The following is an 18,322-nucleotide window of genomic DNA, read 5'->3' as shown; positions in this document are numbered from 1 at the left end:
GCACTCTGCAGCAGCTCAGTGTGGCTTCTTTACACTTTATCAACAACACGACAAACACATGAACACGTGTGCACGGGTACACACTGGGAGTTATTTCACATTTGTTTTTGCTTGGACGGATTTAATGCAGCTGTGGAGAAGGGAGGATTATCTTTGAGGTCATGTCAGTTCTACAAGGTAAATGAATGCTGCGCTTCAAATCAGGCTGAAAAGTTGATAGCGAGCATTTCAGACCAGAGTAAGCAATCTTGAAAGAGTCTTTTTATGTCCTGTCAAATATCCACGGCTTTTAGAGTTCGCCACATTTACAGATTTCAGTCCTTCGGTCCAAGTTTGGCTTCATTTCGTCAAGCTTTATCGTCACGGGAGGCAATTTGTTGGCTGTAAATGCTAATCAGCACGCTTGGAGAGACATGAGAGCAGCTGCTGATTGGGTACAATGGCTCTGAAAAAAACACGGAAGGCAACATGAGGACTTTGCAATGTCTGCAGTAGAGCTGCTGGATAAAAAGGGGAATATTTGCAAATAATATGCTTTGCTTACTTTTTTGTTTATACAGGCCACAGCTGCCGGGGATAATGACTCAGGGCTTCAGCTTGCTTACGCCTGAATTTTCTTCTTTCGCTGACGCACAGACACGCACACACAGACACACACAAATGCATTTTTCATATTTCAATACTCCAGAGTCTGGCCCCTGCTCTATATTTTCGTCCAGCAGCAGCGGCGGCAAACAATTTGAAGGCACAGACATGCACAGCTAAAGCAGTCACATCTTGCATTGTCTGCTTTGCTTCACAGGGAGTCCTTTTAATTGGATACTTAGTCAGGTCAGTTTAAGGTCTTGCTTTTCACACTTGTCTTGTGCGCTAGGGGGGGGAAATATATATTTTTTACGTATTACAATTTTTTATTTTAAGTTTTTGGGGCAGGGGTCATCTAGAAATTATTATTATTATTATTTCCCCAATAAATCAATAATAAAACTGTATCACAAACACTTAATTTAACCAAAATAAAAAATATCTAATTATTATAAAATTATTCAAATTGCTTTTTAAATTCATTTTTTTGTATTCATGTAAATATACGTCATTTTATTAATCAATCAATGCATCGTATTATGTGTGTCTTAGGAAAAACTACATATCCCAGAAGGCTTTGCTTTCGGCTGATGTGGTCACGTGACGACGAGCCGGTTCCTTCCTGGTCTTCTGTGAAGGTGACAGCGCGAAGCAAACTGCGCACCGTGAAGTAACGTCAGAGACCGGAGAAGTGAGTCTTACGGTTTTCGGTGGTGCATTTTTGTCCACATTTCGCTTGCACGACCTCCTTTCTGAGCGCAGATGCCCAAATAGAGCGCTTTTCGAGCAGTTTAGCTTGTGACGTCACGACATTGACTGCGCTAGCAGATGCGCCGTTAGCTCCTCACGTGCGTTATGCAATGTAGGGCAAAAGAGATTTTTTTCTACCATTAAACGTTTTTTCGACGTCTATTCGACATGTGATCAGTAAACTGACCTCCCACATGTTCATGTTTGCATACGATCAGTTATCAATGGGCTTTTTGATGACGCATGATTTGTAACGACTCTTGTATTAAATTCAACGTGTCAAGTGTATTATTGTGAATCTTAATTTTCACCATTTATGACCATAAAAAGTCTGTCTAATGTATAAAATGTGTCTGTTGCTGCACTGTCTCAGGCACCACAAGTTTCACTTTCACTTTGACTAAGAAACTTTCAAGTTTGGATATTGATGAGTTATGTGATTCAGACCTGAGTAAGAGATCATGGCAGAATCTCTTTCATGTTCCGTTGCAGATTTGAGATGTCGACCGTGTCTGCCGCCGCTGCGGAACCCGCCGCCATCACCGAGGGCGGCGAGCAGAAGAAGCCGCTCAAGCCGTGCTGCGCTTGTCCTGAAACCAAGAAAGTCAGAGACGCATGGTAAAAATGTTGCATCATCAAAGTACAAAATCTTAAAATACTGATATTATTGTATTTATCTTCTCCGCAGCATCATTGAAAAGGGTGAAGAGAACTGCACGGAACTCATCGAGGCCCACAAAGACTGCATGAGGCAACTGGGATTCAAGATTTAAACGTTTGCGTGTGTATGTGTGCGGTAAGTAAAGTCAAAATGACACATCAAGTGTCTTTCTTACACTTTGAGCAAGACAAAAGGGCTTTCAAATTCTGATGAAAGCCCTAATTGTGTACATGCTCAGTGTACAGCATGGATATTTAAATCGTGTAAATGGTGTCAGTGATATGTGGGGGAGTCAAGTGGCCCGGGTGAAATGCTAATTTTAGCTTGTTGCACTTGACTGTACAACCTTGCAGCCACCTAAACATGACCTGTCTTTTTTCCCTCTTTAGATTTGTGCGACCTTTTCATCCGTTCCTCCCTCATCAAAATGGACGACGACAGCCCGCAAAGTTTTTGGAAAAACAAAACTTCTCCTTTTATTTATTTTTTTCTTATTTGTGATGATCACTACAGTTGAAATTTAAATAAAAGTTCTATGCAATCATCTCTATGCTCCTAAATGTTTTTTCTTTTAAGAGTGGAAGGTGAATTATTAATGGTGTGATGCCTTCCTAACCTTCTTCCCCCTTCCCTGAAAGGTTGGTGTCCCTGGTATGCACTCAGGCGTTTATAAATAGCTTCATGTCAATACTTGACATATCTGCATACTTCTCTGGAGTGGACCGTACATCATTTTGTCCTTTACAGAGCTAATGCAAGTATTAAAGTTGTAAATGTAAAGGAGGATTGAACAAACTGAATTGAATGAACTGCTTAATTTTAAAGTTCTTCAGGGCTCAAGATTATTTCATAGCTTTGATTTTAATTAAAATTATTTTTTTCTTAAGTTTTAAAAGTTGCAAATTTCAAACTGTCAAAAATTTGAGATTGTTTTCTATTTAGAATGTATGTTTGCATTGGAATAATTCTAACAGCTGGCGATTGGATAAAATATTTCCAAATAAATAACAACCAATGTTAATAGAACAACCCAATTGATCATATTTCAACACTTATAATTTTTTTTTAATCCATTAACAACAATGGATGACATCATGATTTCACAAGCCTTGGCAGAGGTCTCCTCTCCCGACTACTCTTGCTTTTTGTCAATTGAGATGGGGAGTTAAGTACGCCAGGGAGCAGCAGTGGATATTTTTAAGTGAAATCAGACCCGCCGTGTCATCCATCTTGTTTTGACGCGCGTCCTAATCCACTCGGCCCTGTTCGAGACAGAACTGACACAGGAACACAAAAACCTTTTGGGCCCGTCAGAACCTCTGGAGAGTTGACAGTGGCGTAGAGTCCTTCCCACTTCCTGCCTGCTTCTTTCTGGCTGATATGTTAAGTAGCGGGCCTGCTTTCTGTCGGCCACTCGCGTCCTCCTTGGGTTTCAATTCCAAACATGGTGATCCTTGTGGGGACTCCATATCGACGACACCCCACTCCCACTCCTCCTCCTCCTCCTCCCGGCTTAACCGCCTCCCTCCAGCTGTTGTCTCCACAGTGCAGGCCGGCGATTGAACTGAAAGAGTGGCCACCCGAGATGGAAAAGTGGTCGCGTAATGAGATCGTTGTAGAACCGTGAGAAGACCCTGAAGAACTTTCCGAGGGACTCGATTTGGATTGTTGACTTTCCCGTCCTTTCCTGACATGAGTGTGGAGAACGCCAGTCTCCTAGATGTCCTGTTTGCCGCCCCGGTTTGCGATGGCTGGAGCAACAACACCGAGGGTGCCCTCTACCATCTGGGCAACACCGTCCTGTTCCTGGGCTACATGGGTGGCAGCGGGGCCTACGGGTGCCTCTTCATCTTCGGCCTCCTGGCCCCTTCCTTCCTGTGCCTGACTGTGTGGGGCTGGTTTACGATATGCGGCCCCGACGCGGTCACCTGGAACCTTTTGCTGCTTCTGACCTGCCTGTTCCAGATCTGCCACCTGCTGTACCGCCTGCACCAGGAAGGCCTGCCCAACGAGGAGCTGGCCGCCCTCTACCGGGTCGTCTACGTCCCGTTGGGGGTGCCCATCCAGGTCTTCAAGGAGATCGCAGGCGCCTTTGAGAACAAGGTGCTGGAAATGAAGGCGGGCCAGACGTACGCGGTGGAGGGCAAGACGGCCATCGAGAGGCTCTCCTTTCTGCTGTCTGGCAGGTGGGTGTCTTGAGTGCTTGCTCTGGTTCAACTTTGTTAGCTGTAGTGGTACCCCAGAGCAGGTTTAGTTCCCAAGCAGGGCCACTGGTGATCTGCAGTTCCAGGACTTAACAACGCAGATGGATCTTGTTGTTTTTGCTACTTTTAGCTAGCGGAAACACTTCTGCTTGATTTGTTTTGACAGTTGGCTCCCACTCGTGCAGTTTTAAAAGCCTACTCGCTGTTAGCACCACGCTAACAGCTCACCGCAGTTCTTTTCAAGGCCCCCCAGAAATGATGACACCAAGTACCTCACTGGTCTCTGTGACGTCATCGGGATGGCCATCTTTCACATTGGCTGCAACCCTGAACAGGATAAGCAGTACCGGTACCGGAGATGAAGGAGATGATTTATGACCCAAGGCGGTCATAAACCATGAGTTTTCTATTCCTTTGATCAAGTTCAAGGCCTTGGGTAACGCATCCCTCTCGTACGTTGGAAACAAAGTCCATACGGAGATCATAAGGGAGGCAGACGAGTGAATGCACAACGACGGGGGTCAACTCATTCCAAAAAGCGCTAATCTGCTGTTACAGCGTCAGCGTGTACTTGGATGCTTTCCCCAGCAGATGTTGGAAGCAACGTGCGCTTCCTCGTGCTCGCCGCAGGGCTATTTTGCTTCTGCCTCTGCTTCCTGTTCAGCCCCATTTGCTGCAGAGCATTAGGTCAACTCCCAAGCAACAAAATCAAAGAAGTACACTCAATGTTTTACACAGAAAAGTAGTTCGCAGAGTATTTGTTCAATTGTTTACAGACTTTAACGGCCTCAAATTCTGCCGAGGTTGTAAAAGTGACCAAGAAGAGATGGAAGATCAGATGCCGCAACATTCAGCCGTAGAGGAGAAAAGAGAATCTTTAATGCGATCCCGTTTGAGTCGGTGGATTATCTTAAAGCCGTCTATCCTCCCCCCGACCGAGGAACGTCCTGATGACTTTATCCATCGTCTCTGGCACACGAACAAACGGCGTTTGACGCAGCAAATATTCACGGCGCAGGACAGTATTTCTCGGTTCCCCGCGGAGTTCATTACGCGAATGTTCGGAAAAGTCACCTCAATTTAATCGGTGACCTTCAGCGCTCTAATCTCGCTTTCCCTTTTTAACCTTGTCACGCCTGACGTCAGGATTAACGTATCTCTGGAGGGTCAGTTCCTGCACTACATCCACCCACACCAGTTCCTCGACTCACCCGAGTGGGAGTCCCTGAGGCCCAACGAGGACGGAAAGTTTCAGGTAGCGTCACGTTGCATAGCCTACAACCGCATCTTTACTTTGCTAGTTTCAAAGTCATTAGCTAAGTCATTAGCTAAGTAACCAGACCAGCCCAAATTTCCGATTTCTGTCCCAGTTCTCTAAAGGCGTTTGTTCAAATTCAGGTTACTCTGACGGCAGAGGAGGACTGCCGCTACGTGTCTTGGCGGCGCCGCCGCCTGTTCTCCCTCATGTCCAAGGAACGTTACGTTTGCCGCCTGTTCGCCGTCATGCTCGGCTACGACATTGCCGAGAAGCTGTACAACCTCAACAACAAGCTGTACATCAAGAGCGGCGTCCTGCTGGACATCCGCCTTCCCAGCCTCTACCACGTCCTGGCCCCCTCGTCGCAGAGCAGCGAGGGCGAGCCCCCCGAGCGGGCCGACCGGCACCCCCGCCGGGAGTCGGATCCTGACCGGGGACGCCGGGCCGAGAACCCTGTCGGGAGGTCGTGGCCGTCCGACCCGGAGCTGCCCTCTGGTGAGGACTCCACCAGCCTAGTCCTGGAGGACTTTGCCGACTTGGCAGGCTCCTTAACCGACTATGGCAGTGAGAGGGATTATTTGAGGTAGAGGGGGTCGCGAGGGGGTCCGGAGCTAACACACTGGCTCACCCGCTTAAGATACATGTAAGTACTGCACTTGGGTGGCGTGGCAGATGGCAAATATGTGTACATGGATGCCACCTTTCAAAATAACACGATATTAACAATCAAACTTTTTTTTTTTTTTTACAATTTCTGAAATATTATATCACTCCATTTGTGTCCACAGGGGGGGACGTGGCCGGAGGAGCAGCTCGCTTCCAGAGGACCCGAGCGCCTCTTGCTCCCACCGACACTCCCAAACTCTGACCACACCATTTTTTTCTTTTGACCTTTCACTATTTGGACCACAGTTATTTGTTTTTGTTTTGAGTCACACATCACTTGTGCTCATTTCATGTTATTTTGCTGAAAAACACAAAAGAAATTGCGTGCTTCCTCTGTACATAAAATCCATTACCGTAGTCAACCATTAGCATTTTTTGTTGTTGTTCTTAATATTGAACATCCACCATTCTAATGTGAAATTGTCCAATTGCAGTTGATTTATTACCACAGGGGGCCAACATTTCTCCATAAAGCTTCTGTGCAGAGTGCAGTGAAAATGTTTTGGGACTATCTACTTTCTGGAATGATTCATGTACAGGCTATTCTTAGCTGCTATTTTTAAGCCTATTTTACGTGTGTGTAAAATGACAACAATAAACGCACTTGCTAACTTGGCCTACTTCACTGTGTCTATTTGGCTTTGGTTTAGTTATTCCTCTCATAACAATTGACGGATCACCGTTCATTGATTTGAGTCATAGCTAGAATTTAGAAATAACAAAAAAAAAAAAAAAAAAAAACATGCTTATTTGTGCCTACTCCACAGTCTCCATTTCGTCGCAACGCTCCATTGTCCCTCTCCCATTTTTCCTCGTTTGGTCTCGAAAGTTGGTGTCAGAGCTATCTGCACACCTGCACAAAGTCATGTGACCATGGAGCTCCTCGTCGGATGTTGATGTTGTTCACGCACAGTGGATCCTCGCGCCTGATGACAAAACAGAAAAAAAAGATTTGTCTTCAAATTCGGTCTAGCAACAAGTGACACTCCAGTCAATTTTAAATGGATTAAAAAATGTCATTCTGGCTGGCAAAATATTTCTTCTCCACAAACAATTCTGAATCCTGCCCAGCAACAAATGATTTTAATTGTTGCCTTGGAACACTTTGAAAAACATTATCTGAACAATTCAACCATCTCTTTCTAGCTGAAACAAAAGCTTTGGAAAACATCTCCACCTTGTGGCCTGGCATGCACATTACAGTAAAGCCTAAAAAAAACAAAAAACAAAATCGTGTTTATAATGCATTTCTTTCTATACGTACTTGGGTGCGGCAATCTGAGACAAACAGATGGACTTGAGGTGGATATCATTCTGGCGGTAGAAGCGAGCGCCCGTGTTTTTCAGGGTGATGGAGTGGATCTCACACAGCACCACCGGGTGAGCCATCATCATCCGGTACATCGTCGCGTCTGTTTGACTAAAACGCAAATTCATTCATCACTACGGACAGTTATTACCTCCCCCAAGGATGTCACCATTGCAGATGGCCAATAAGGAAGTAAGTGATGACTGTCAGGCTAAGAAAAACATGCCATGGACCTTGATTCAGATATTTTATGAGGTGATGGCTGTTCCAGTCTAGTTCAAGGTTTGTACAAGTGGTAATGCTGGTACACCACACATTATAGGTGTCAGGAAAACGTGATTTTTGTCTTGAATTCAATCAAACTGTAGGATGATAGACAGGGTTCGGCGGCGGTACCCACAGCCGGAGTCGTCGTTGTGTCTTCAGTTCTCCGGTGGTCAGCGTCACTTCCACTTCTGCGCTTTTAGCGAGAGCAGACGCTTCCAACACGAGAAGGATGTGATGAGCTGCAGCGCATGCATGACAGATGACATTAAGATCAGTCACATCGGGTGGTGCTGAAAATTGTAGGAGGCCTGCTAAAAAAAAAGTCCCATTTTCCACATTGCTCCTTGTTTTTAGGTTGGCTTTACTGACTTTGAAATGTTCTTGTTGGAAAGCACGTGATTGACTTCTCCTTTGCGTGTGCAGGGTCACTCACACGCAGCAAAGGAGCTCATTAGCTTGTTTCTGCTGACTAACGACGTTTCCCCGCTGGCTTTGTCTTTGATGTTTGTGCCGCAATTAGGAGACCGTTCGTACGTTGGTTTTACTTTTCTATCCACATGAGGACGCTCATCAGGAAGGGTACGAGCTCCGCTCAACATTCGCAATGTACACAAAATTGATGCATTCTTACCGCAGAAAGGCGGCAGAGACGTGGTGAGCAGGAACAGCTTCTGCTCGCTGGGGAGGGGAGATGAGGTGATGCCGCACTTTTCGGACAAACCTGAAAGACACATAATAAGCTGCCATTAAAGACCAAATTGGTGCCAATTGACATTAAAATAAAGCTTGAAGATTTGATCACTGACCGATGGTGGGGCACGTTCCCTGGAAGGCGTTGCAGTGGAGGCATCGACCCTGCAGGAAGTTTTGGTAGCTGTCACAGGGGATGCCGATGAGCCGGCACGAAGTATTCAGAGAGCTCATGTACACGTGCAGCGCCCTCATGTGGTCACAAATCACGTAGCCGTACACTGGAAGGAAGCCCAAAACTGACAAATCCACACGAAAAGTGGTAGGATTCAAACAGGTGCTATTGAGAGTGCCAAAAAATGGCGTGGTTTACTTCATAAGGATGCAAACGTTAGAAAGGTGAGCCAAAAATTGGAATGGTCCAATGCCAAAAAGCAGTCTTGGCACTTCAGATCAAAATTTTTTTTGTACCTTTCACAAGATTTGATGATTTTTTTTTTTTGTGTATTGTCTATATTTAGTATAGGGTCAGAACTCACCAGTGGCAAACCGGGATCGTGCGCATCCCGTCTGGTCGTTTCCACCGTTCAGGAAAAAGTCCACGTGGCCGACCGGGATGGAGATGCCAAAGTCTGATAGGTTAAAACAAAACAAAAAAAAAAACACCGTACAAGAAAATGAAATCTTAAGATTAATTTTTAGGTATTTTGGTGCAAATATGACCTTACAGTCTGAGTCAGTGTGTATGGCGTCCACAAACTGTGCGTCGGATGGGTCCAGACGGTCAAAGGTGTCGGCGCCCTTAAACATGGGACCGGCAGGGTCCAAAGCTGGAGAGAAACAACAGCAAATGTTCTGGATCGCAATCCAAATCAAATGAATACTCGTCGAGGGTTCACCTGTGATTCGTCCAATCTTGCCATCAAAAAGCGTTCCCACAAATCCGGCCACGTGTGCACCTAAACTGACGCCGATGAAGTGGAACGACTCCAGCTTGCATCCGACTTTCTGATTAGGATAGTCAGCAATTAGGGAAAAAAATAAAATGCTATGCGAAGCTGATCATAAATCACAAGAAAAGAATTGTGATGTCGAGTTGTTGGCAACCTGCAGCCGATTGATGAGGACGGAAATCTGCAGGGCCACCTCCTTGTAGTTGTCCACCACCAGGTTGTAGGCGAATGAGGCGGTGTGCACCCAGTCCGCCATCAGCACGTTAACGTCCTCCACGGCAAGAAGTGACTCTGCCAGATCCAAAACCCACGAGGGTTTGCTGCCCAGTGCTCTGCGCATACGACAGACGCTGGGATTTTTGGTCTGCGTGTAACTGAGGTGCAGATGCAGCGCAGGGCGTGGCTTCTCACCTGTACCCGTGCACGATGACTTTAGTGGGCCGCGTGGTGTTAAAAGCGCTTCCTGGCATCTGGAGGAAGGTGCGCGCACAGCCCAGGCGCTCTCTGGTCATAAGCAGGAAGCGAACCCGCGGCTGCGCTCGCTGCTGCCTCTGCTGGCGGTACTGCTGCCATGTGGTGTTGCTCACGTCGGCGCACTCGTCCGCCCAGGCCTCCGATCCTCCATGATGATGCCAGGTCGTTTGGCATTATTGCAGTGAAACAACAACTTGAATACATATCGGAATGGCTTCCCAGCTAGGAAGGGATTCCTCCTCAATCCGGTTAATATGTACAATAATATATGGTTTACTAGTTGACTATATTTATTTGAGGGATTATGCTTATTTACTCATTTATTTTCCTTTTAATACCTTACCCTTACTGTTAATATTGACTTAAGTCTTAGTGTTGTACATGATTGATATAAAGGTATATCACCTACCTTGGACCGTTTGGACCAGCAGAAGACCCAAGAACAGCAGGACGCTTTTGGCCGCGGGGCACATTTCCGGGAGTTAACGGGAGCTTAGCGGTGATCAGCTGCTCAGTGAAGTCAGTGTCCGGCCCAGGGTGATCGGCTTTCGGCTTAGCGTCACGCAACAGCCGGCCACGGGCACCCATGAACTACGAAACGCCCCATAAAGAACTACACTAACACGTCAAGTTTCGGTTTTACCACAATATGTGACAATTTGAATGCATCATAACCCACGTCCGAGGGCAAGTGGGCACGAATGTGATTGGTTGTTGGCTTTCGGAGAAAGTCGTCCCGGATAGGTCGTTTAAGGAAACGTCACTTGGTAAACAAACAAGATGTCTACCCACGCAAGCGATAACTTAAAACTAAACGGACAGTGTAAAAACTTGATCAACTAAAGAAAATTAGGGCGTAGCATTAGATCTTAGAATGAAATAATTTTACATGATTAATAATATAAAAAGCTTCAGAGTTGGTCAATTTACTATAACTTAGTAATTTATGTGATACTTCTGGCCTGGGTATAGTTACTATACATACTATGGGTTGCCCAAATTTGTGGAAAATGTATACTATTACCAGGGACTGCCCAGGTTGATTAGTGTAGGTTTATTGTTCTTCCTCAGGCTGCATGTAAATGAAAGTGTTTAAGATCTGGTTGTTGCTGATCAATGGACTCTGGCTTGGGTGTGTGGGTGTGCGTGACTAAAACGACTAAAGATAACAAGTTAAAATGAAAGTTAAGTCAAATATTTTTGTGAATAAAATTTATCAATGTTTTTTGTACTCAATCAGCGGTATAGATAATGGATGTTTTTTTAACTTTATGTTTGGGGGGTGTTTTTAAACTCATCTTACTCTTTGTTTAAACGCATTCTACCAAGTGAGTTGTGTGACTTTTTTTTAAACTTAGTGTACTAGCTAAGGATTTTCAACTCATCTTACTTTTGGGAAGTTTTAAAACTCAGTTTAGGGAGTCGAGTATCATTTTCTGGGTTGCATTCTTTTAATGTTTGAAGTCAATATTTTTCCATTTATAACATTCTTTCTTTGAGGTTATCTAATGGCACTTACTCGCTTTTATATTTGAAGTCAGACCGCCAAGGCAGTCATGTTGAAATTACAGCTGTAGCATTTTACTTGGTCCATACTTTCTCTCGTTGTTTGGGCAGCTGCTGTGCCAGCCAGCGAGTGGTGTTGCTGCGTGCCTGCTGCCAGGTGTACTTTGGCGCGTAGCCCAACTCGCGCTTGGCCTTGTCGTAGGAGAAGCTGAAGGGCGTGTTGAGCATGGTCAGCAGCTGCCGGTTGACGGACGGCACCACCCGGCGGAAGGGCCGCAGCATCAGGCACGCCATCTCCCACAGGAAGCAGAACACGTAGAACAGGCGCAGAGGCACTATCATCTTGTCCTGGATGCTGAAGCCCAACGGCGACATGACCTCGTAGTTGAAGTCAGAGTAGCTTACGTGCGGCGTGTCGTCGGACACGAAGTAGAACTTGCCGGCCACGCGCGCCCGCCGCTCGGGGTCCTGGAGGCTACGGCCGGCCTGCAGGTGGGCCGTCGCCACGTTGCCCACGTAGACCGGGTTGACCTTGGCCTCCGGCAGGGACATCCGGTAGAGCACGTCGCCGTTGCGCACGCCGTCCGCCATGTGACTGAGCAGGAAGCGGCACTCTTCGCCGAAGATGTACATGGGCCTCAGGGCGCAGGTGGCCAGCCGCCCACCATTGGGCAACAACTTGCCGTTGTAGCCCAGGGTCAGGTCCTCGGCCTCCTTCTTGGTCTTGCTGTATGCGGTCTTGAGGGAGCTGCGGTAGGCCATGTCCTCGTGGCCGTTCACCACCGGCTCGCCTTCCTTGTTGGGGCCCATCACCTCCACCGTGCTGGTGTAGATGAAGGAGGCCACGTTCTCCTGGACGCAGGCCTCCAGCAGGTTCTGGGTCCCTGGAATGACAACCACACCCAAGCGACAGATGGAAGGACTGGTTTGAAAGAGATTTGAAACACCCCACATGTTGCCCAATTTGGATTCTGTTTTGGCTCTACTGCCGTTGGCTCTGATTGAAGTTTTTGGACTACTCGCCGATATCATTGTCTTAGGAAAACATTTCAGTAAGGAAAAAGGTCTGAGCCAAGTTGTAGCCCACAACATTAGCATTTGTGAGCGCACCTGTGACATTAATGCCATATATCTCGCTGGGCTCGATGGCCTCGATGACATCGATGATTGCGGCGATGTGGAAGACCAGCGTGGCTCCCCGACAAGCTTTCCTCACAAATTCGGCATCTCTTATGTCGCCTTCAAATGCGCTCAGTTTGACGTCGCTTCGACTTTCTGAAAATCAGAAAATGAAGTTGATTAGACCCCCGCCGAGGCAGAGTAGGCCTAATTCCTGCCCCAACCAAAGGCAATAGGATTTATTTTTCTTACCTTCCAGACTTTGCAGCAGCTCCTGTTTGACGTTGATGTCAAGGAGTCGTATCTCGCAGAGTTTTTTCTCCTGCTCCAAGAGCATCCTGATCAGCGTCTTGCCTAGAAAGCCACATGCTCCCGTCACCACGCACACGTCACCGTCCAGGGTCATCGCAGATCCTTCACAGAAAGACAAAATAAAAAAGGAGCAGCAGGACAGGGGTGAGACTGCTTTTTATAAGACCAACAACGTGGAGGACGGACAAGGAGGGGAGGGGCGGAGCTCAGTGTGGCAGACAGGAATCTGGAGATGAAAAAAAAAATCAATTGATGACACTCAGCTGTGCTACTTCTATATTTTGAACCTATACTTTGAAACCCTCACTTTATCTTCAAACCCTCCGTGGAAACCATTTTCAGAACCCCCAAAATCTTTCTGGTAGTATTTTTTTATTACACTTTGCAGTCACTGGTCAACTTCTGCGGCATTAGCATAAAATAAAATAAAAAAATCCAAAGAAAAAGCCTTTTTTTCCCTTTATCTGGACAGTAATTCAGATGCTGCGTCCTCTAAAATGCTTTCTGTCTCTTTTTTTAAGTACAAATAATAAAAGTAGTCCTTGTCCATGTCAGATGTCTGCACTCTTATCTTAAGCTGAAGGACGAACACTCATCTCATGGAATTTCTGTGTGTGTGCGTGTGTAAGCTGTGGAAAAAATACCTAGCTCCATGAAAAAAAAATCTTAAAATGTAAATATTTTAAAAATATAGTATCACGTCAAAAGCGTCATGTTTTATATATAAAAATAGAAATCACAAAATGAGCGGGGGCTGCCATTTTGTTTTGAAGTGGCCATTTCTGGAGTCTTTCAAAGAAAAACAAGTCCAAGAGATTTTGCTCGATTGCTAGCGAATTTCAGTTTTCGCCCGCGGGTAAGGGTCCTTCCTGGATGTGAGCTTCGTCCACCGAGCCTTCAGGGAGATGGACGGTCATGGTGCAGGCTCGAATGCCACCCAGAGGCTCCAAGATGTCGAAGACGCGGTCCCAGGCGTCGGTCTCGGGGTCGTAGCGTTGCACGATGTCCACCATGCAGCGGCTGTTCCACGAGTAGCCGCCCACCACGTAGATGCGGCCCTGGAGGACGGTGACGCCCACGTCGCTCTGGCCCCGCGGCATGGGCGCCACCACCGTCCAGCAGTTGTCGGCGGGGCTGTAGTACTCGCAGCCCAACACGTCGTCGTAGTCGGTGGTGCCCCGGAAGTGGTTGCCGCCCATGACGAAGAGCCGATCGCCCACCGTGCACATGCAGTGGAGGCCCCGCAGCTCCGTCATGTCAGCCCGCCGGGTCCACGCGTCCGTCGCTGGGTCGTAGCACCACAGCTCCTTCTGGAAGGCGTCGTGGGTGATGCCGCCTGGGTGAGATCACAGGAGCTCAATATGATCCTTACCTGATTTGCACCTCTACCTTATCAGCAAGGACACACATTTAAAATCAAGATTTTTTTTCCCCCCTCTTGTTATCATTTCGGATGCTTTGTTTTGCTCATGCTCTTAGCAGTTTTACTTTTGTACATTTCCCATAGTGCAATTTTAATTGCTTGTACTTAGCAACAACTTTGACCATGTCACTGTTGAGCGCTATCATGAGACATCCGCTTCCTGTGGCGGGCCGAGGCCAGGTGCCTCCGCCGTGACAAGTTACCGCCGCAACAGGAAGCGGTTGGTGAGAAAAGGTCAACTCCAGTGCCCTTGTGCGACTTCTCAAAGGAGGAACTTACTTATGATCACGATGTTTGGCGTCTTTGTGACTACTGAATGGTGCAAAACCAATGCAAATACATTTTCATTATCCCAAAATATATATGTATTTTATTCTTTACTCAAACAAATACTATGAATATGAAATGATTGTCGCCTTTTCAACGGTAAAGTAGGTCAATGTGATCCGTCACACAACAGGAGGGTTTCAAAGAAATTCCCTTCAGGAAAAGTTTTTTTTTTAATGTGGGCTCGTTCTGCTTTGATTCAGCCGCCCAACCTCCCACCCTCAGCCTTGAATGTGCCGTTTGTTTATTTTCAGACAAGAAGGCCTTTTTTTCGGTGAGGACGAGTAGCCAAGGCCAGCGCAAAGCCTGTGATCAACAGTCACTTGAGTGCAAGTTCCATTTCTTTCCACGGTGTATTAGGCAAACAAAAATGAGAAAAATGAACAAACGCTTCCTCAGAAAAAGTCATTTCAGCTCATGACTAAATCTCCATTTGTCAGGGTTAGTTAGATCAAAATCTTGTTTCACCCAAATTACCTAATTAAGTATGAAATGATTAGCCAATCTGTGTTTTGTGATACAGCTTGTGTATAAAAAAAAAAGTTTGCTATGCGTGCAGATGTTTTGTTGTTGAACGCACATCCGAGACCACATTTGACTCATTTCCTGCGTAGTCTTGTCTGCTATGCTTCATTTTTGCAAGGTAACATTTCATCGGCGTCACATACCTGAGATGTACAACATGTCGCCATGGACCGTCCCGGCATGGCCGTAGTGAGACTCGGCCATGCTGCTCACAAAGGTCCACTCGTTTGTCTTCAGGTTGTAGCACTCCACCGAGTCTGAAATTTGAGTAGAACGTTCTTTAGCGTCAACTTAGCTGGTGGAAGTTAGCTGGCGTTAACAAACTTAGGAAATCGTAGTAAGTCTTACTTCAATTTAATCGCGTCAAGGATTCATTACTCGGATTCCCAGAACGCTTTGCGACTACCCTGGAGCAAAATGAAGTTCTCACCAATCTCCCCCGTCGCATTCCTGCCACCAATGGCGTAGAGTTTCCCCTTCAGCGCGCTGAGGTGGAAGAAGGTTCTCTTCTCGTTGAGCGACGCGATCTGAAGCCACACGTTGAAGCGCGGGTCGTAGCGGTAGGCGCTATCGATGGCCGTCTTCCCCTTGGTGTCGTAAGTACTCTGACCTGAGAAGACGAATGGCGTGAGATGGGAAAAAGGCTCCCATGTTTGATTGAAGAGATATTTGGACGCTCCCACCTCCGACGATGAAAAGGAAGCCGCCCAGAAGGGCCACGCCGTGCTGGTAGCATGGCACCTCCATGGGCTTGAGGGCTCTCCAACGAGCCGCCTTGTCGTCGTACATTCGTAACTCCCGACTGACCACCAGTTGCTGCCGCATGACGCCGCCCAGCGCCACGATGTGGGTGGCGTCCGAGCGGATCTGCGTGCGCTCGCTCTGGAGGCCCGGCTGCATAAAAGGCATCATCTGGTAGTTGCTGGCCTCCAGCAGGAGGTTGACGCAGGACGGCTCGGAGCGCATCAGGGAGTCGCTGTCGTCGGCCCCGTCGCCGTCTTGGTGCGAGATCAGGATCAACTCGGAGGGGCTCATCAGGGGGAAGCGGACGTGACGCATCAAGGCGTAGATGGAATGGCGGCGCACGGCAAAGTCGTGAGCCAACCAGCCCTTGGCGATGTGGTAGAGCTCCATTTCCGAGAAGCCGTTCAGTGAGTTGCTGGCCAGGGCTCCCGTGATGGTTTTCTCGGAGAGTTGCAGGTAGTGACCGCACTCCACCAGGGCCGACAGGTTGTGGCTCACAAACTGAGCTACCAGAAAAAAAAAAGCGTTTTGGTCCACGTTTGGCCTTCACAGCACCAAGCCAAACCCTTCGACCATAACAACTCTTAACTTACCAATGTTCTTCTGGAGATCCTCCAGGTGCAAGCCTGATGCGATGTTCTCCACCTCCAAGCAATTATCAACCGTGATCTGGATCATTAGGAAGCACAGGGGAGCGGTTGATTCTCCAATCATCACCTCCCCGAATTTGATTAGCCCCAAGCTCACCTCTCTGCTCAGAAGCTGGTTGCAGAAGGTCAGCACCGGCATAACCTGCAAGAAATTAGCAGCCTCTAGGGTGTCCTGGAGGTTTCCCATGTCCAGGTTGACTTTGGACGTGTAGATGAAGTCTAAAATGTTCTTCAGTCCCAACTTGGTGACACCATGCAGCTTGATCTCGCGCATATCCATCTCGCGCATACCCCCTGAACGGGATCCAAGACAACGTGAGGTCTTCATCCATCGTGGCCTCATTTAAGACAATTGCGTGACGTACGTACCCGTGAACATGGCCTTGAAGTAGTCGCTGGACGAGGCCATGATGACTCTGTGTGCCGGAAAAGTTTCTTCACTGTCTCCGGGAACCAGCAACACATCGCACAGAGTGTCACTTGAGCGGAAAACATTCAAACCCTGTCGAGAAAAAAAGAAACAGGCAATGATAGATGTCCAGTCGAGGCTCAAAACTGGAGTCTCGGCTCGTACCTGTAACACAGCTGAGCCGTGTTCAGCACTACTGAACACCTTGGAAAGCGGTCGAGGGGGCAGTTTGGGCTTGGTCGCTTTATCTGGCCGTTTGGGAGGCGTTTTCTGGACCGGGGCAAGAGGAACCGGAACTTGGGGCGGAACTGGCGCTGGAGGCGGGACAGGATCTAGTACAACCAAACAGAGAACAAGGTCATTCAATCGAAATGTTTTCTTTATTGTTCTTCCGGGACCTCGGTGGTGAGCGCTCACCGTGTTGGGCTGGATGCTCCCGTACCGGCGCAGGAGATCGGTCGTGTTGACCTGCCGCCCTGGAAAGACGCCTCCCGCTCAAGCGGGAAAAGTGCCGACTCAGCCTCCCTGGTCCGCTGTCGTCTCCGACTCTGCTATGGAGGAGACACGTTTTGATGTTCTAGTGCTCTACAAAATGCTTTCTCAAAATTTGATTTCACCCTTACCGCATGTTGTTGCCGTCGTTACTGGACTGCTGAGGCTTCCTAAACAGACGCAGGGAAGACCACAGTCACTCTCATTACCCATGCATGAAATGACATCAGGTCCTCCAGTTTCACTTTCACTGACCGATGAAAGAAAAAAAAAAGTCGAAAGGACTTGTGGCTGAAATTTAATTTTGGGTTTGACGAAGCAATTTTGATTGTGAATTCCTGTAAGCACCCTTGGGACAGCACTTTGAAAAAATGGAGCGTACATGGCAGTTGTGGTTTGAAAAGGTTGTTTCAGGCCCAATTCCACCAATGCTAAATTTGCCTCTTCAAATGAATTGCACCAGCAAATCTTCGAATTTTAACAAGAGAGTTTACTTTGTTGCCTTTTTCCATTTTCAACGTGTTGAGTGCAAAACCTCATCCTGTAAACTTGAGCAATCTCGCTTCCTCTTTCCTCATTGCGAGCAAGGAGGAAGCGTCACCAAACTCTTGATTTCATCACGTGAAAATTTGCTTTGGCTTACCTGGTCGAAATCCTTCTGAGGAGAGCCGAGCCTAGACCTCCTCCCTCCAGCCTGACGCTGTTGGGAAAAAGTGCTGCCAGCAACCAAATGTCAGCCACTCGGTAGCGAGCGTGGCACGTATCTCGTCAAAGAGCCCTTCGACGCAAACTCGATGAGACTCGAATCACTTCCTGTGTTACTTCTCTTTTGAGACCACGCTCTACGCTGTCGTCTAAACTTGCATTTCACCGGCTGCCAATGAGACTGAAACAAAGTAACGACAAGTAAAAAAAAAAAGACCTTCTCCTCATTTAGTTTGTCGACAAACGAGCATTTTCTCAATGGTTTCTCACTCTGGATGGACCACGACTAAGAA

The 18,322-nt window shown here is 47.3% G+C and overlaps 5 protein-coding genes across 8 annotated transcripts; 2 read left to right on the top strand and 3 right to left on the bottom strand.

The window, feature by feature from the left end:
* Nucleotides 1-1,133: 1,133 nt before the first annotated feature.
* cox17 (cytochrome c oxidase copper chaperone COX17) lies at nucleotides 1,134-2,542 on the top strand. The gene is made up of 4 exons (XM_088382400.1): nucleotides 1,134-1,276; nucleotides 1,828-1,953; nucleotides 2,024-2,131; nucleotides 2,386-2,542. The coding sequence occupies exons 2-3, from the start codon at nucleotides 1,835-1,837 to the stop codon at nucleotides 2,106-2,108; spliced, it is 204 nt and encodes a 67-aa protein (XP_088238526.1). The 5' UTR covers nucleotides 1,134-1,276; nucleotides 1,828-1,834; the 3' UTR covers nucleotides 2,109-2,131; nucleotides 2,386-2,542.
* Nucleotides 2,543-3,508: 966 nt separating this feature from the next.
* popdc2 (popeye domain cAMP effector 2) lies at nucleotides 3,509-6,463 on the top strand. Of its 2 annotated transcripts, none has more exons than XM_088382399.1 (4): nucleotides 3,509-4,182; nucleotides 5,347-5,455; nucleotides 5,599-5,953; nucleotides 6,247-6,463. In XM_088382399.1, exons 1-4 carry the CDS (start codon nucleotides 3,689-3,691, stop codon nucleotides 6,324-6,326), a joined length of 1,038 nt encoding a protein of 345 aa, XP_088238525.1. In that variant the 5' UTR covers nucleotides 3,509-3,688; the 3' UTR covers nucleotides 6,327-6,463. The 2 variants fall into 2 exon arrangements, 1 of the variants encoding a protein (XP_088238525.1); XR_015859750.1 differs by having other exon boundaries at nucleotides 3,511-4,182; nucleotides 5,599-6,101; nucleotides 6,247-6,388.
* A 76-nt stretch (nucleotides 6,464-6,539) lies between these two features.
* pla1a (phospholipase A1 member A) lies at nucleotides 6,540-10,561 on the bottom strand. 2 transcript variants are annotated; one of them, XM_088382391.1, is made up of 11 exons: nucleotides 10,227-10,561; nucleotides 9,755-9,962; nucleotides 9,498-9,675; nucleotides 9,290-9,398; nucleotides 9,119-9,220; nucleotides 8,930-9,022; nucleotides 8,507-8,689; nucleotides 8,332-8,421; nucleotides 7,834-7,939; nucleotides 7,389-7,544; nucleotides 6,540-7,050 (listed from the first exon to the last, which is right to left on the bottom strand). In XM_088382391.1, the coding sequence occupies exons 1-11, from the start codon at nucleotides 10,288-10,290 to the stop codon at nucleotides 6,966-6,968; spliced, it is 1,374 nt and encodes a 457-aa protein (XP_088238517.1). In that variant the 5' UTR covers nucleotides 10,291-10,561; the 3' UTR covers nucleotides 6,540-6,965. The 2 variants fall into 2 exon arrangements, with proteins under 2 accessions (XP_088238517.1, XP_088238518.1); XM_088382392.1 differs by having other exon boundaries at nucleotides 8,507-8,671; nucleotides 10,227-10,555.
* Nucleotides 10,562-11,246: 685 nt separating this feature from the next.
* On the bottom strand, nucleotides 11,247-12,962 carry hsd3b1 (hydroxy-delta-5-steroid dehydrogenase, 3 beta- and steroid delta-isomerase 1). Its single transcript, XM_088382393.1, has 3 exons — nucleotides 12,695-12,962; nucleotides 12,434-12,598; nucleotides 11,247-12,207 (listed from the first exon to the last, which is right to left on the bottom strand). Exons 1-3 carry the CDS (start codon nucleotides 12,846-12,848, stop codon nucleotides 11,399-11,401), a joined length of 1,128 nt encoding a protein of 375 aa, XP_088238519.1. The 5' UTR covers nucleotides 12,849-12,962; the 3' UTR covers nucleotides 11,247-11,398.
* A 149-nt stretch (nucleotides 12,963-13,111) lies between these two features.
* Nucleotides 13,112-18,152, bottom strand: LOC148393878 (kelch-like protein 9). Of its 2 annotated transcripts, none has more exons than XM_088382385.1 (11): nucleotides 17,968-18,152; nucleotides 17,456-17,494; nucleotides 17,250-17,383; nucleotides 16,998-17,164; nucleotides 16,793-16,925; nucleotides 16,521-16,717; nucleotides 16,367-16,442; nucleotides 15,713-16,279; nucleotides 15,460-15,639; nucleotides 15,173-15,286; nucleotides 13,112-14,090 (listed from the first exon to the last, which is right to left on the bottom strand). In XM_088382385.1, exons 2-11 carry the CDS (start codon nucleotides 17,458-17,460, stop codon nucleotides 13,594-13,596), a joined length of 2,070 nt encoding a protein of 689 aa, XP_088238511.1. In that variant the 5' UTR covers nucleotides 17,461-17,494; nucleotides 17,968-18,152; the 3' UTR covers nucleotides 13,112-13,593. The 2 variants fall into 2 exon arrangements, with proteins under 2 accessions (XP_088238511.1, XP_088238512.1); XM_088382386.1 differs by having other exon boundaries at nucleotides 17,250-17,380.
* Nucleotides 18,153-18,322: the final 170 nt, after the last annotated feature.

Source organism: Syngnathus floridae, chromosome 8 (genome assembly GCF_059516105.1).
Source record: "Syngnathus floridae isolate MCC-2025c chromosome 8, RoL_Sflo_1.0, whole genome shotgun sequence".
NCBI classification, from domain to species: domain Eukaryota; kingdom Metazoa; phylum Chordata; class Actinopteri; order Syngnathiformes; family Syngnathidae; genus Syngnathus; species Syngnathus floridae.
Note: the sequence above shows the minus strand (reverse complement) of the source record. Positions and strands in the feature narration are given on the sequence as shown.

What these genes read in the sequence shown, in the direction of transcription:
- cox17 (XM_088382400.1), top strand. Translation starts at nt 1,835, where the DNA reads ATGTCGACCGTGTCTGCCGCCGCTGCGGAACCCGCCGCCATCACCGAG. An exon ending in AAGAAAGTCAGAGACGCATG is followed by an intron (nt 1,954 to 2,023) that starts GTAAAAATGTTG and finishes TCTTCTCCGCAG; the next exon opens with CATCATTGAAAAGGGTGAAG.
- popdc2 (XM_088382399.1), top strand. Translation starts at nt 3,689, where the DNA reads ATGAGTGTGGAGAACGCCAGTCTCCTAGATGTCCTGTTTGCCGCCCCG. An exon ending in TCCTTTCTGCTGTCTGGCAG is followed by an intron (nt 4,183 to 5,346) that starts GTGGGTGTCTTG and finishes GCCTGACGTCAG; the next exon opens with GATTAACGTATCTCTGGAGG. An exon ending in ACGAGGACGGAAAGTTTCAG is followed by an intron (nt 5,456 to 5,598) that starts GTAGCGTCACGT and finishes GTTCAAATTCAG; the next exon opens with GTTACTCTGACGGCAGAGGA.
- pla1a (XM_088382391.1), bottom strand. Translation starts at nt 10,290, where the DNA reads ATGTGCCCCGCGGCCAAAAGCGTCCTGCTGTTCTTGGGTCTTCTGCTG. An exon ending in GCTGGTCCAAACGGTCCAAG is followed by an intron (nt 9,963 to 10,226) that starts GTAGGTGATATA and finishes ATCATCATGGAG; the next exon opens with GATCGGAGGCCTGGGCGGAC. An exon ending in CATACACACTGACTCAGACT is followed by an intron (nt 9,023 to 9,118) that starts GTAAGGTCATAT and finishes TTAACCTATCAG; the next exon opens with ACTTTGGCATCTCCATCCCG.
- hsd3b1 (XM_088382393.1), bottom strand. Translation starts at nt 12,848, where the DNA reads ATGACCCTGGACGGTGACGTGTGCGTGGTGACGGGAGCATGTGGCTTT. An exon ending in GCTGCTGCAAAGTCTGGAAG is followed by an intron (nt 12,599 to 12,694) that starts GTAAGAAAAATA and finishes TCTGATTTTCAG; the next exon opens with AAAGTCGAAGCGACGTCAAA. An exon ending in ATATGGCATTAATGTCACAG is followed by an intron (nt 12,208 to 12,433) that starts GTGCGCTCACAA and finishes TTGTCATTCCAG; the next exon opens with GGACCCAGAACCTGCTGGAG.
- LOC148393878 (XM_088382385.1), bottom strand. An exon ending in ACGGCTCAGCTGTGTTACAG is followed by an intron (nt 16,926 to 16,997) that starts GTACGAGCCGAG and finishes TTTTCTCGACAG; the next exon opens with GGTTTGAATGTTTTCCGCTC. An exon ending in GAATGCGACGGGGGAGATTG is followed by an intron (nt 15,287 to 15,459) that starts GTGAGAACTTCA and finishes CTCAAATTTCAG; the next exon opens with ACTCGGTGGAGTGCTACAAC.